The 15782-nt window shown below is 37.3% G+C and overlaps 2 protein-coding genes across 2 annotated transcripts; one reads left to right on the plus strand and one right to left on the minus strand.

Moving 5' to 3' along the window:
* Positions 1–576: 576 nt before the first annotated feature.
* On the minus strand, positions 577–7520 carry cmc2 (C-x(9)-C motif containing 2). The gene is made up of 6 exons (XM_041222328.1): positions 7446–7520; positions 6815–6892; positions 4031–4138; positions 3539–3609; positions 2476–2547; positions 577–1353 (listed from the first exon to the last, which is right to left on the minus strand). The coding sequence occupies exons 3-6, from the start codon at positions 4101–4103 to the stop codon at positions 1267–1269; spliced, it is 303 nt and encodes a 100-aa protein (XP_041078262.1). The 5' UTR covers positions 4104–4138; positions 6815–6892; positions 7446–7520; the 3' UTR covers positions 577–1266.
* Positions 7521–8736: 1216 nt separating this feature from the next.
* Positions 8737–14640, plus strand: cenpn (centromere protein N). Its single transcript, XM_041221314.1, has 11 exons — positions 8737–9101; positions 9452–9629; positions 9856–9901; positions 10235–10294; positions 10888–10961; positions 11258–11431; positions 11619–11720; positions 12031–12085; positions 12543–12652; positions 13286–13409; positions 13735–14640. Exons 2-11 carry the CDS (start codon positions 9459–9461, stop codon positions 13845–13847), a joined length of 1029 nt encoding a protein of 342 aa, XP_041077248.1. The 5' UTR covers positions 8737–9101; positions 9452–9458; the 3' UTR covers positions 13848–14640.
* The last annotated feature ends 1142 nt before the right edge of the window (positions 14641–15782 follow it).

A 15782-nucleotide genomic window follows, 5' to 3' on the forward strand; every position in this document is an offset into this window, starting at 1 on the left:
AAGTAATTGAGAGCTTTGTTAGAACAAAAACCAGCAGGGCAGAGGTCCCCCAGGATCAGGATTGAGAACCACTGGTCTAACTTTAGTCCATTTGATGGAACCTGTGGTAAAGTGCTACAAAATAAATATGTCTTAGAATGACAAGGGAATTATTTCCCACAATGATACAGTCTGTCCTGTAGACAGTCTCTGTTTTTCACTTAGTCACACTAGCAACGAGATTTATGAATTAATTAATGGTTTATAGGTTAATTGTGTGATTGCAACATGTCAGCCACTTTGGTACACCTGGATAAAAGGGTCCTGAATGGTAGTCTATGTGGGTTGTGTAGGAAAGCTTTGGAAGCAAGCAAGTAAGAGAAGTTAACAAATGAATTAAAACTAAAAGTGTATCATCAAGTCCGGCTCAAGTGGGTGGAGGATGGCTTGGACAAAGACGCTTCTGTGTAATGCAATATGTTTTGATACAGGGTAAAAACCTATTGTTTTGTTTGTTCGATTTTGTGTCAGGTCAAACATCTTAGCGGGTCTGGCATTAGACAGGGAAAAGGAAACAGTGAAGATAGTACTCTAAAATGGAGTTGGGATTTTTGTCGTTTATTTTCTTTACCTGTGAAAAGAACCTGTGATAAAAAATAAAGCACCCAATGCTTTTAACGTCAACTGCAAGACTCCCGTACCTTAAACTAAGGAAAAGGTAAATGCTGGACTTCATAAAATATACTGTATATCACCAAGTAATTATTTATTTAAATTTAATTTGCCCTGGTATATTTAACCATAAATACAAGTAGCCTTGAAAAGTTCTAATACTGAATTCCAGTGCAAGTAGACATAGATTACAATACCTAATAAGTTATTCATACCAAAGAGTTAAGAGAACAAAATAATAATAAGCTTTGAATTAAAAGTACACACCTTATGACAGCCAATCTATTGATTTGTGAGAAACACAGTGAAATGAAAGTATTGACGATGAAGCCAGTGTAATTCTCTTTAGCAGGCTTCTGGCTGAAATATCTTTTGAAACAGCTTGTGCTGTCAATAACGCCAGCATTTCTGTTTATTTGACTTTTTATTGCTTCGTATTTTAAAAACCAACACATCCATCTGTCAAGAAAAGCTTTCTGTATCCAGATGGCTTGAAGTTTAAAAAATAACTACATCTACATCCCAGTCCCCAGTATCTTGGATCTTGAGCCAAGTGTCCTGATGAACTTGGATAATAGTCCTGCTGCAAGCCTGGCAATCGTACAAAACCAAAACTTAGTTGGCATCTTGTTTTGCAGGATGGGTCAGCTTATGTTGCATCTCTTCAGCATGTGCTTGGCTCTTGGCTCTCTTCACTTGGTACTAGCAGAAAAACAAAGTAGGTACTGTGTGTACTAGATGACAAAAGGGCAGAAATATAACATTCCTTGTTCTAAATACAAAATGTTCTTTCTGGATTTTCAACAGGAATCTAATGCCACATCATTACACAAACACTACATTCCACAACTTTGATTTAAGTTCTATTGCAGTTGGGCTTGGCTTTCCGGTGATCAATGTTAATGAACCAGTATTGTTTTTAACAGTCCTTAACAAAATCAAAAGGGGCAATACTTATCTTTTTTTTTTTATTTCTATCTAATTTTACATGGTTTTTCCTTAAAATATTTTCTGAAATTGTGACTCTGTTTGCTGATCTTTTTAAACTGGATTGATTAAGAAATTGTGTTGGTGTGTGTGTTTTCTTTTTCCATTTTAACCCCCCTCACACCTTAAAATATAGGTCTCAAATGAGCAGTTTCAAAAGAAATGTACCTTACTTTCAAATGACATCTAGTACAAGATTAGGTAAAAGAAAGTTCTCAGTTTGCTTCCATTGCCTTCCACAAAATGTTACACTTGCACTTCCTACATCATTTCACCTCAGCAGTGTCTCTGAGGTCAAAGCACGTTACTTGCTGCAAGGCGTGTCAGTCAATAGGGGAAGCAGCTGGTTGGTTACTGACAGGAAAGATGGCCCTGAAGGGGTGGGGATAATTTCACCCTCCAGGTGCAACGACCATGGAAGTGCAAAGCAATTTAAAAAGCCCTGCAAACAGAGATTTTTTTAAACCTTGTGTAGAAACAGATAAACTGTTTTAAAATACATGTTTTCTCAAAGATAGAGTTCTAGCTACAATCACTTTAAATAAATTAACACTTATACAAATTATCATGCAACAAATAAAAACTATTTCAATTGTGTTGCTTAAATCACAAATCCCTCCAAAATCCCTCCATCCTTCTCCTGTATATACAGTACTGTATTGTTCTTTAATTAAAGACAACACTGATAAAGGCATTGGGTGATTGTCTGTCACTGTATAATATATTTTACTTGATAAACCATTCTTTAAATCTTTCCTGAGAAATGAACTGTTTAGGAAAGCCCTACACTATTGTAAAATAAAATATAAAGTAATGCAAGCCAATTTTTTGCCTTACCTCCTTCTTCAAACACTGCCGCATTGCTCGATCAATGTCATTACACTTTCCGAAAAATCTCAGAACGTTGTGCTGTAGGTTAAAATACGTAATGTAATTACACAAAGGAAGGAAGGATGTATTCAGTTACAATAACAAACTCTCTCTGGCTAATTTTCAATTGGGACAGGTCATGCACAATAATGAGGTACTGTAACACTGCCAACTAACAGAGCCCTGCTCATCTAGTACCAAGACAATTTTCTAGTGTTTGGTCTTGGCTCAGCTTCTGGTTCTTAAATTACACCATTAAATGTAGCCCGGGCTTCAAACTTGCCTTGGTTTTAATCCTGACGTATGAAATTATTGCTGGTTTTCATAGTTATGCAAGCATCATTTAATCACAGCTTTTAAATTAAGAAATTGCATATAGACAATAAATACTCTGGTAAGAAATCTTCATAATCAATTGTAAATATGATTCCAAAGTATGAAAATCACCAGCCTCCTTACATATTGATAAAGGTTTTTCAAATATCCAGATTCATCCAACATGTGATGGCTGTATCAGATAACTGTATTCAGCTTTAGACATATGCAGATTTAGAAAATTGTTTTATTTTCAATGAATAATTGAAAACTGTATTATTAAAGTTCTAATTCATGACCACAATATTGCAGCCATCCTAGGTTACAGGTCACAGGCTACAGTAGAATTTGCCCAAAGAGTGTCCATAACACTGAAAAATTAATTTGGCAAGTTAATAATACAAACCAGCTCAAATTAAACTACTTGGGGTGGGTAAACCGTGCCATTAGCAGAAATGAATCACATTTTATCAAAGTTCAAAAGTACATTTCCCATAAAAATCAATGGAGCAATCATCAGTATTTTTTTAGGTTCTTTAGTTAAATATTTCAGTCAATAAAAGAAAAGACAGGCTGGTGTGTGTTTTATTAACGTCTGGTGGAATGTCCTGTCCAAGAAAGTCTGAGCAACATAAAACAAGCTCATAGTTTTCTTTTCTGTTCTACACAACAATAAATGAATATAATATTAAACATGCAGGTGCAGTTTTCTTACCTCTGCGTGGCACTGTTTGAGCTTTCTGATGAAGACATTACATTCCTCTGTGTGCAAGTGGGCAGACAGGTCTGGATGCATCTTGAGTTAAGGGCTTTCTATCCAGCAAAGACAAAGCAAATAAACGGCCCACCATTGTAAAGCATTACACAGTAATACAAGTATGGCTTGAAGTTTAAAAGAGCAACAACCAAGGCTTTGTGCTCGTTTAGATTCACTTTAGTACAAAGATTACATCTGGTACACCACAGTGTAACCAGATGTGTAAAACACTAAATGTCCCTTGGCTTAAAAATCTCTCTGTGGTATCAAATTTAGAAACTCTACATTTGTTAGACTGTTTAAACCCAGTAAATTTTTCCTCAAAACAGGACTGTTACCCTTATTGTCAACCCAAGGCGATTACCAAGAACTGTGCATTACATACGGTAGTACAGTAAATGTGAAGTTATAATTAAAATACATTGAACTAGTTTATTCATTAAAGGATACTAGCTCCACCCCAAGCCATTGAATCATCAGATTTCATCTCTGCTATAGTTCCAGCAGGGTTATAGGAAAACATCAGTTTATCTACAATTGCATGTGCAGTGCAACATACTAATTGATTAAAGACAAAAAAAATGCAGATATAAATAATACCTATGATGGGAGTTTCAAATTGTAGTGTATCTCAATTAGCATTGAACCCTTGAAAAGTATGTGTGTATTTTGTAATCTTCTTAGCGGGTATGAAACCACATTGCTGTCTACTAAAATCCTTCAGCCACATGTTTTTGGTTTCCTGGGACTGTTTTGACTGGATTCTGACCTTACAAAATACTAGCCTGCCAAAGTGGAGGGAGAAGCAAGGCCACTGCTGAAACAAAAAAACAATGCCTGATATTGCAGCACGATGAAATGTAATTCAGAAAAAGCAATAATGTTCATGTTAAAGCCATTAAGCATAATCAGTAAATTATTTCAAAAGCAAAAGTTTAATTTGGAAATGATTTAAAGTATCATAAAACTGTGTCATCTGTAGTATTATTTGTTTTGTAATCTGTTTATTATTCAATACCTGGAACATGTGTTATTAACCTTATTTATCATAAGGTACTGAGAGTATGAGACTGAAGGGGATATATGAGGGTGTCTCACTGTCTGTACATTTGACTATTTACATGCATCTTGAACGTAAGAAATTATTACAAACAGTTACTCAGTAATTTGTACATATCTAACATGACAGTTTTACCATGATACTGACACCACATCCGATAGCCTACTGACATCCAGGTCTTAAATACATTTTCATTAAACAGTTCATTGCCATTTCTTGTTTTATGCAATTCTCTGTATACTGTCTACTAGTTTAGAATTAAAAGCCATGGCAGGGGATGTACAGGTAGTGGACAAAAAAATGGAAACATCAATATAAAGTCACTTAATAGGGCGTTGAGCCACCACGTGCGGCCAGTACAGCCTGTATGTGCCGTGGCATAGAGTCTACCAGCAACTTGAATTCTGCAGGAGGGATGTGGCGCCATTCTTCCATGAGAAAGTAATCAACTCATGCCCAGTTGATGGAGGTGGAAGTGGAAAACGCTGTCTCGGGCGTCATTCCAGAATATCCCATAAATGCTCGATTGGGTTCAGATCTGGTGACAGAGAAGGCCATGACATATGGATAACATCAGTGTCATGCTCATCAAATCACTGGGCGACCACAGGTGCTCTGTGGATGGGGGCATTGTCATCCTGGAAGACACCCCTCCCCACGGCATGAAAGAAATGCTGCAACATGGGATGAAGATGAATATTCAGTACCATTAAGTGGCGATTAGCATTGACCTTGCCTTCTAAGAAAATGGGTGCACCCAAACCATGCCATGAAAATGCACCCCACAACATTACAGAACCACCGGAACCCTTCACTGTTGGAACCAAGCACTCAGGACTGTAGAATTCTTCAGGTTGGCGCCACACGTGCACTCGTCCATTTGTCTAGAACATGGTGAAGGATGATTCATCTGACCATATCACATTTCTCCACTGCTCGGTAGTCAATTGCCTGTGCTCTTTGCACCACTGGACTCGCAAACGTGCATTGCCAGGCCTGTGATGAGTGGTTTGTGCACTGCAACCCAACTATGGTGTCCTGCTCTGTGGAGTTCCCAGTGTACCGTTTTTGATGACACTGGATGCTCAGGCCGTGACTGAAATTTGCAGTCAACTGATCTGCAGTCGCTCGCCTGTTTTGCCTTGCACTTCGAATTAATGCATGGATACCACAATCCTGGAGTATGCACTTCCGCCCACTGTTGCCCTTTGCTGATGAAGTCTTTCCCTTGGAGTTCCATGCAGACATCACCTTTGACACCGTTGCTCGAGAAACATCAGCAAGTTGAGCTGTCTGGGTCACTGACGCTCCTGCCAAACGCGCCCCAACAACCAACCCTCTTTCAAAGTCATTGAGGTCTCCTCTTGCAGCCATTCTAGCCACAATTATAGGCAACCAGGCCTATCCAGCATTTTTATACATGACCCTAGGCATGCTGATGTTATTTGCTTAATTAACGCATGAGTCACACATCTGTAGAAGCCCCACTACCTGTAGTGTATTACTGTTTCTAGACTTCTAACAGGGCGGAGGCTAGATGTGAACTGGTGGTCCTTCACAGTGCAAGCATGCGTCTCAACCACTATGCAAAAGACACAATCTCATCTCACTGACAGGGGACTGAATCCATAATGGCACTGCATCACACAACAATGCCTGTTACACTCTTTGGCAGGTTTATCAAAGACATCATATTGTACATCTAAAAACAGTCTTTGAGCAAGGTGGAGGTGGAAGTTCAGTATACAAATAACCACTAGGGGGCACACACTCATTCAGGTAAATCTGCACGTCTTCAGAAAAATAGTGCTATGCATATCAGTTTGTGTACAATACAAACAACTGCCTCTTTTAAACCACTCTACAATTTCTACAGAGCCCATTTCATTCTTCCAAACACAACGTTGTCAATGTGAAATGTACCGAGTCAGCCTAGTGCCAAACATGTTCTATAATTACTGGAAACATCTAGAACCATCGAAATATACAATTAGTAAATTGTATAGTAATACTATAAACCTGTCGCTTGCCAAATTAAATCAGGTTTGAACCTATTGTTTTGCTTTAGTGATGCTCTATATTTCTTTTGCAAAAGTGCTTTTTACATTATCGTTGGGAAATCATCCATCACTACTGTATCTCTCACTAATATATTCCATACTTCATGTACTTACAGGAAAGAACTCCCAGCTTTTTTCTAGAGGCACCAGGTAAGTAATTTAATGTTCTCAGTCCTCCATCAAGTACAGTTGCTATTTTTAGAAAATAATAACAATACAATAAAAAAAATAACAGGTTTAAATTAATTCTGATCATGAATTCTATAATTCATCCTTATTTTTATTTATTTTTTTTAAACCAAAAAATATAACATTGGAAAGAACATATAGTAAAGGTCTTTGCATGCGGCTACTTCAAGAATGGCCGCATAGTACCCACACAACCCGATGCAACCAGAAAGTAAGCAACCTTCTTTGCAATTAGCCATGTGGAAAATCGGAGGGATTAATTGATAGCACAGTTAATCTCCAGGTCTTGGTTGAAACAGTTCCAGTTTATTTTTATTTTTTTTATTCCCCAGTAAAAGCATTTCTCCTTTAGCATTCTGACCTTGGCAGCTATGTACTGCGGCATGCTGTCGGTGACATAGCGGTAAAATTACATTTAAAATGAAAACCGTCTATTAAACAGTACCGACTGTACTAAATACTTGCTGTGCTTTGGTTTAAAAACATAAATTATAGTGAGGGCTTCTTGCAGTGATACGAAGCGTTAAATAGCATATAAACACACAGCGATACTTACTTTCCACTTTGTGCAACAAAACACCACACTTACGGAAGTTGTAATACAGCAATTGAGTGGCATTCGGCTGAACCACTTAAAAGACAGATTTCCCTTCTAAAATAATTCCTTGGCAGGCCTTCGTTGAGAAAGGGCGGAGCTGGTTGTGTAATTTTATCATTCTTGCTGCAAAGTTGAAGGGGCAAAGTACCACACATAAATAAATAATTCATAAAAGGGGTAGCGTTTATGTAGTGATGACTTTGTAAAACAGACTAAGAGAAACATTTCTTATAAATAAATATACTATTTGTATTTTTTTTTAATATACATATCTGTGACTGGATTACTGTAGATAGTATTTCAGTTACATAATCCTACTACAGTATTGAACATACGCACTCGCTCCAACAGACATGATCCAGCACAATTTCAAGTGCTTTGTAATGAGTCCAGAAAAAAATGTGTCACCTTGCTGTTATCACTGCGTAAACGCAGCGCTCCTGAGTCACCACAAGGTGGTGACAAATGCTTCTATTCAACTTTAAGAGCCATCCTGGAACCGTGGCAAAACCAATGGGAACACAATCCTAAGGGAAGGTTTTTGTTAAAATATACAGCCAAAGATTAGATTAGAGAGTGAACCGTTTAGAGGGGAAGTGAACAGGGCGGAAGAAACTATAATGAAGAGATTGCGAGCTGTACATACGGAATTGAGTCAGCATTTTATTAGAATAGGGAAACATGTAGACGGGTTGTGTGGGGATAGTCAACGTTTGGACACTGAACAACATTATAATTTGGAATGCAGTCAATTCAAACAACAAAGAGAGGTGTTAATAAATCAGTTGAATGCATTAGAGGTGGGTAATAAATTCATACATAGCGTAGAAGGAAGGAAAAGGAAAACAAAAGGGGAAAGAAAAACATGTAATACAGTATACTACTGTTAAATGGGGACGTATCTTGATGACATTATACTATAGAAGGGTGATAGAGGGCGCTCATCATCTGCTATTGTAGTATAATACCGTTTCTATAGTCAAGCCAACTCGAGTCCTTTGGTACCATTTCACTATTCGGGCCGAGCAGAAAATAACGTCACTAATCATGGAATCCCTTAACAACACTCTCTATAAAAGCCATTGGAATAATACCTAAAGAATAGCTTATCTGTAATATAAATATGTAAAAATAAATAAATAAAAAGATTTAACATGACAGCACGTTATGCAACGTGAAATCACGATGAAGCGTTATCAAGGATTACTGTTTGGAGAGATCGGGTCATTCAAAGTAAGCTTCAAGGACCTTTTCGAAATCATAAAGTGTTTCAGAATATAAGTCAAGTTCTATTTTCTATGGGTGTGAGTAGGAATGCGTCCCAATGTAGGGAAAAATTAAACCAGTAAAATCTGAATACAGGAAAATCAAGTCGAGTTTTGAAAAATTCAGGCTAATCTGGGAGCACTTGAGTTTGCTCTCGAGTTGATTTGACTAGGTAGCATACGCCAACTTCCTTTAACCAGAAGAAGAAAAACCCTCCTGAAAGGCTGTCTGGCCTACATTTCCCAGAAACCAACGGAACATACAACTGAGCCGGAAGGAACGCCCATGTGGTACTCTGTCTTTTCTGATTGGCTTATTCAAGCAACTGCAGGTTGGCGGGGAGAGAAGGTAACTGGTGTTTTTTTCTGCGTTTATTTATCTACTGTTTTTATTTATACAAAAAAAAAGAAAGCCTATACGCTGTAATGGTCATTTACTGTTATTGTTTAAGTTATAATCCTAGTGATCGAAAATAATTACCGTATTTGAAATTGTGTGTAATTATCCAGCAGTGTTTAGTCACGGGGAGGAGAAGTTAGTCAGTTAAGATACAAATAAATACAGCTGGCAGCGTATTTGGTACAGATGGTACAGATCCATAAAGTTTGTGTGTATATATATGAATGAGCGATATATAAGGGGTATAAGTGTTTGAGTTTGTTTACATGAGTTTGTGACACCTCTCTCCATGTTTACAGCCTAAACATGGAAGATTCAGTCATACCGTTTTTAGAAAAGGCTCTGCAGAGAATCCCATCTTCAAGTCTTAAGAGTATACTGAATGAATGGGGATTCTTATCAGCACCGCAGCTCCAAGATCTACATTTTCAGCAGTCCAAGCACATCCTGCACAATAAAGTGCTCGCCTTTTGTGAGGTAACTTGTTTCTCCGAGTAACTGTATTGTGCGTGTGCTTTACTTATGAACTGAGGGATACATGAACATTTATTGCAGCTTCTTTCGATGAAAGGTAATGGCTACAATGTGCAATACTATAGGTTTACATAAATATCTATAACGCTTTGGAGTTTCTTTATTTTAGAAGACTGTTGTCTGTAAAAGCTAGAGATAATAAACATTTTTTTTCCCTTAAAAATAACAGGAAAATGGTGTGAGAATTCGACATGTAATACAACTGGACATGATATGTGAGTATGGCTTGACATGGGTGTTTTTTGTATGGCATTTATTCATCACCTGCAATCGCATCACTCCATGCCCCCAAACAGTGGCTGAAGTAACAGTGGGTGTGACAACCTCACAGGCTACCAAAGAATCAGATCCTTTTGGATGAATAGTTTTTTAAAGCTTTATACAACCCATTATTGTGTTTTACCTGCAGAAAGTGGGTTTTCCTTTTTTTCCAAATTGACTTGATGATAACATTTTATAGCAAACCCCTACAGATATATTTCAACAGGAACATATATTTTCAGCAATAATATTGCCGGAAATAGTTACATATATACTTTCTTTTACAGACAACCGTGAATACCCTAATAAGAGAAACTGGAGTGTTTATCAGTTCTCAGAACGGCAAGGTAAATATATCGCAATAGACAGTTCTGTCCATGAACTCAGTTCTGCAACACTAATGTAAACTAGCATGACTTAAACTGCACCATGTCATTTGCAGGAAGCACAAGGGTAGGAATGGGTAATGTACATTATGGAAGTTTAACAAAAATTAGCATATAGGTTACTTGTATATTTTTTAAGGAATAATGGTGTTACTGTGGTGTTATGGGTGTAATAATGGAACTCCCAAGTCAATAAAGCCTGAGACCATTATTACCAAGGAACACTCCACAGCAATGCTGTTATCACTATTCTACTACAAGTTATTTATTTATCTTTGTTTAACTGAAATAATGATTTTGTCCACTGAAATAGTTAGCTTTTAGAGAGCAGGCTCGAGCATCCATGGCAAACAGTGTTATTAATTAGTTTAATCTCAGTTGTGCTTTATTTACAGTTCCCTAAACATATAACAAAACTGCTGACCGTCGTAGAAAACAATGGCAGATCAATATCCGGTTGTTATGTAATATAAACTAATGTACTTTTAATGAAATTGTGTTGGCAACTGTTCTACCTTTTTTGGTCTCTGTTTGTTTTGATATTCTTTCCACAGATGATGCCCTTGTCTTAAACATGACAGAATTTAGTCAGAAGTTCAAAGTAAATCTGAAAGACCTTATAAGACATGTAAGTATATTAATTATTTATTTAATGGACCCTGGCCACATGGATATAATGGTGACTTACATATACAGTATCTTGAAGCCTTATCCAATTATGAAATCCAGTTATGCTTTCAATATGATATTGCTTGATAAATGCAAATTTACTTGATTTGACTGTTTCTCAATACTGGAGAAACAGAACCCTTGACCACTGAATGCAAACACTATAAAATGGCTAATATTTGTGAATAGGACCCATATGCAGGTGCTGATAGAAAATCAGTTTCAGTTGTGATATGTGATGTATTTCCTTTCAAGGTATCCATTGGCATGAAGCAATGTGAAGATGATGCCGTATGGATCCGTGTTGCCTGGGGTGACAATTTTACAAAGCCCAACCAATTTAAACCCACATACGTAGTGTACCAGTTACACACTCCTTATGTGTTCATATCCAATTTGAATGTTAAACACAGACCACTCCTTTCTCAGGTAACTGTAAAGTCTGCATTAATTTATAATGTTTGCATGTAATTGATGACCACAAAAGTGTCTACTGCTTTTGAAATCATGACCAATGTCTATAAAATGATGATCTTCTTAGCTGATTTCATAACATTAAATATTCAGTGTACTAGCAGTTTATTAGAGTGTGGTATACTTTGTTTCTATTGAACAGGCACTGGTTATTGCAGCTAAACATGATGAGATCAAAGAGATTCAGCTGAGAGGACGCTGTTTGAAGTCACTGAAGGATTTAGTGTTGCGCCGATATAAACAGGTATATGTTATAAATCCAAGAACACTAGCAAGAAGTCATTACGGGCATGGTTCATACAGGTTCTTGAAGACCTGTCTTAGGTCATAGAAAAGATGTTCAGGCAGTTGTGTTACTTGTGTTACAATGTTACTTGGTTCGACAAACTGTATGTCAGGGAAATAGCTTATGTCCTGGATTTTAATGGTCAAAGATGATAAAAAATTTGGAGGGGTGGTAGAAAATAATTGCTCTGTAAGATTATATATTTAAATAATAAAATATTTCTCTGAGTTTGTGACTTACAGTGCTTTTTTTTTTTTTATATATATAGTCTTTTCAGACTTATCAGCCAAAACCCCTACAGGAAAGAAATTCTCCAGAAAGGGGTATGTAAACTGCACAGCTCTAGTTAGTGTTAGAGAACTCCCTGCAATGTTTTTATAAGAAACACATCACTTTTATCCCCTTTTTCCATACCACAGCAAATTTTTTTTCAACATATTCCTGATTTAATGTGATGTTTTTTTATTCACATATCCTAGGTTAAGCATCTAGAGTTTTTATTTTGTTTTGTTTTTTTGTGAACCGTTGCCAGTTGGCAACATATATTTAAAAACATAATGCTAAGATACAGACAACACGGGACACAGCAAAGGTAACCTAGTGCACATTCAAATTTGCAGGGTGTTCTATAACACTTTCCTAGTATATTTATCTGATGTGAATTTTACAGCTCATTTGCTTATCCCCTTGAAATCAAAAGGATTTATTTCAACTGTTATTTTAATGAAATATATATCTGGTAATATACTTAAACTGATAAATATGTTTTCTCTGTTTGAGATCAAGGTATTGTACATGAACATGCAAAACGTTTGGCTGACCTGAAGGAAGTAGCCACACAAACGTTTGGAGATGGGCCTTTGCCGAAATTAGAGACTGCGGTTTTTAAGGTTTGTTTTATTTTCAGTAAAGTGAGTCAGTTTTGCTTTTTTCAATGTTTTGCCTGAATTTGCCTATTTAGTATATCATCTAAGAATATGCGATATTTTAAGGGGCTCCTGAGTGGCGCATCCGGTAAAGGCGCTCCACGTGGAGTGTAGAATGCGCCCCTTATCCTGGACGTGGCCAGTTCGAGTCCAGGCTATTCCATTGCCAACTGTGGACGGAAGCTCCCAGGGGTCGGCACACACATGGCCGAGCGCCGCCCAGGGGGTGGACGGCTTAGGTCGGCCAGGGTGTCCTCGGCTTGCCGCGCACCAACAACCCCTGTGGTCTGACCGGGCGCCTACGGGCATGCTTGTAAGCTGCCCAGAGTTGCGTTGTCCTTCGACATGTAGCTCTGAGGTGGCTTCTTGATTAGCCTGAAGTGTGTAAAGAATCGGGCAGCTAACGGCACACATTTTGGAGGACAGCATGTGTTAGTCTTCGCCCCTCGCAAGTCAGCGCAGGGGTGGTAGCGGTGAGCTGAGCGTAAAAATAATTGGATATTCTAAATTGGGAGAAAATAATAAAAATAATTGAATTAAATTACAAGTGTGTATATATACTCTGGGTGTATCTCTCTTCTTCTCCACCCTACACAGCTTGAAACCAAGTTTAAGGATCCTGAGAACAGAATACTAACAAACAGACCAGAGCCTTTTAGATGCGCTGTCAAGTTTTCAAGCCCAAGCTTCCTGGAATCCTTAAAATCTTTAGTGACACTGGGTATGAGCTCTTTTAACTGTTTTCACAAAAAATGATTCCACAAAAGTTTAATATTTGGTACTATAATATTGAGATGCATACATCTCATTTTGATTTTGACCTTATATAGATACGATTTTCAATATAATTCTTGCATGTTCATGTCTATACAAGTATTTCTCATCATACAATATTGTTGTAAATATTAAATAATATTCATTCAAGGAAATGTGCCGTCAATTATTATAATCTAGTATTGAAGGAACTACACAGTAACCCTGTATTGGTACTCTGTACATTTTATTATAGTAACGGGTGTGTGTTTGTTTTTCTTCTGACCTTTCAGGTATTGCGAGTGCCCCTGTTTCCCCGCTGCTTTCATCCATACCACAAAAGGCAAGAAATCATTTTGTAATCTCAGAGAAGGGAACTGGAGTACCCTCCACACCTGGCCCATAACCTTTTGAAGACAAATATTGGACATTTATCAGCCTAATTATGGATAAGCTGCGCACGCACACACACACACACACACACACACAGATGGAATGGTTTCTTATTAAGAGGTTATAACTAATGAAATAGATCAATTTATCTTACCTGTCTAGTGCTTCCATTCTCTATGCCGATTTCATATGTGAAAAGAACTGCAAATGCACAACTTGGATAGTGAATGGAAGTGCTTGACATGTAACTTTTAAAGAAGTATTTCATTAGTTACTTTAAGTTGTTAATTGTGAAGTTGTTGGAGTTTTTTTTTAACAATTGCACAAGATATTCTCAAGTGCAATGGGGCTGAGAAACTGAAACTGGTTATTAAATGAGATTACTGTTGCTGGTAAGAACTCCCTTATTGCTTTTAGCTTTTTAATTGTTATTACACATCATTTGAATCGTTTAATTAAACTCCTGTATGATTAATAATTAAAAAAAAAATAAAAACTTTCTGCTGACTTTTGTTCTTACTCTGGGATATGGGGTAAAGTGCGGGGCAATGCATTGCACTATTTTTGTATAATTTTTTTATTCTAGACCCCTTAAACTTTGGGACATTTCATTTTCTGTTATTGCCATATTGCCCAATTCACTTCATCATTTGCCTAAGCTGACTAGGCTGCAGGTAGTTTGCAAGCTCCCATACTGGTGGGCGGGGTTTGGAGCTTTTTAAGAGAACCTTTAAATCATGTTGAGTAAACTGTTGTAATGTGGTACACTGTTTAATATTAAATTAAAAGAAAGATTCTCTCCTTTGTGTTTGTTGTACATAAATGAAAATGTTATTTTATGACAGATACTTATTGGCTAGTAGTTTGAAAAAGAAAATGTGTGTTCCTGTTGATTGTTTTAAGTATAATAGAAAATTAAAACAAATGTGGCAATATGATTTTCACAGGGAAGGAAGCATGTGTCTGGACTGTAAACATTTCAATCGTGATGAGCACCTGCTCTAAGTAGAAAAAAGGGAAGCATTTTGTATGCAGGTGTCCAGCATGAGAAAAATGCATTAATTACACAATATATTGATTTCAAAAAAAGTCATAATTTAATAGAAATTTTGACCCATTGTCTTTTTTTATAAAGTGCTGGTGCATACTCTGGTGGTTATTGTATATGGCTTAATGTATATGGTTTATGTGTATATACCAAACAAATATATATATATATATATAGATATTATCTATATACTATATTATTATATATATCTATATATGTGTGTGTGTGCGTGTGTGACTGAAAAAATTAACGCAACATGTAAAGTGTTGGTCCCATGTTTCATGAGCTGAAATAAAAGATCCCAGAAATTTTCCATATGCACAAAAAGCTTATTTCTCTCAAATTTTGCACAAATTTGTTTACATCCCTGTTAGTGAGCATTTCTCCTTTGCCAAGATAATCCATCCACCTGACAGGTATAGCATATCAAGAAGCTGATTAAACAGCATGGTCATTACACAGGTGCACCTTGTGCTGGGGACAATAAAAGGCCGCTCTAAAATGTGCAGTTTTGTCATACAACACAATGCAAATTTCAGATTTTGAGGGAGCATGCAATTGGCATGCTGACTGCAGGACTGTCCACCAGAGCTGTTGCCAGAGAATTGAATGTTCATTTCTCTACCATAAGCCGCCGCCAACGTCGTTTTAGAGAATTTGGCAGTACGTCCAACCGGCCTCACAACTGCAGACCACATGTAACCACGCCAACCCAGGACCTCCACATCTGGCTTCTTCACCTGCGGGATTGTCTGAGACCAGCCACCCGGGCAGCTGGTGAAACTGGGTTTGCACAACCAAAGAATTTCTGCAGAAACTGTCAGAAACAGTCTCAGGTAAGTTCATCTGCGTGCTTGTCCTCACCAGGGTCTTGATCTGACTGCAGTTCCACTTCGTAAC

This window comes from Polyodon spathula, chromosome 21 (assembly GCF_017654505.1).
Source record: "Polyodon spathula isolate WHYD16114869_AA chromosome 21, ASM1765450v1, whole genome shotgun sequence".
In the NCBI taxonomy this organism is placed as follows: Eukaryota; Metazoa; Chordata; class Actinopteri; order Acipenseriformes; family Polyodontidae; genus Polyodon; species Polyodon spathula.

What these genes read in the sequence shown, in the direction of transcription:
- cenpn (XM_041221314.1), top strand. Translation starts at nt 9,459, where the DNA reads ATGGAAGATTCAGTCATACCGTTTTTAGAAAAGGCTCTGCAGAGAATC. An exon ending in AATACAACTGGACATGATAT is followed by an intron (nt 9,902 to 10,234) that starts GTGAGTATGGCT and finishes TTTCTTTTACAG; the next exon opens with ACAACCGTGAATACCCTAAT. An exon ending in AAGAAATTCTCCAGAAAGGG is followed by an intron (nt 12,086 to 12,542) that starts GTATGTAAACTG and finishes TCTCTGTTTGAG; the next exon opens with ATCAAGGTATTGTACATGAA.
- cmc2 (XM_041222328.1), bottom strand. Translation starts at nt 4,103, where the DNA reads ATGTTTTCCTATAACCCTGCTGGAACTATAGCAGAGATGAAATCTGAT. An exon ending in AATGGCTTGGGGTGGAGCTA is followed by an intron (nt 3,610 to 4,030) that starts GTATCCTTTAAT and finishes AGATGCATCCAG; the next exon opens with ACCTGTCTGCCCACTTGCAC. An exon ending in TCAAACAGTGCCACGCAGAG is followed by an intron (nt 2,548 to 3,538) that starts GTAAGAAAACTG and finishes TTTAACCTACAG; the next exon opens with CACAACGTTCTGAGATTTTT.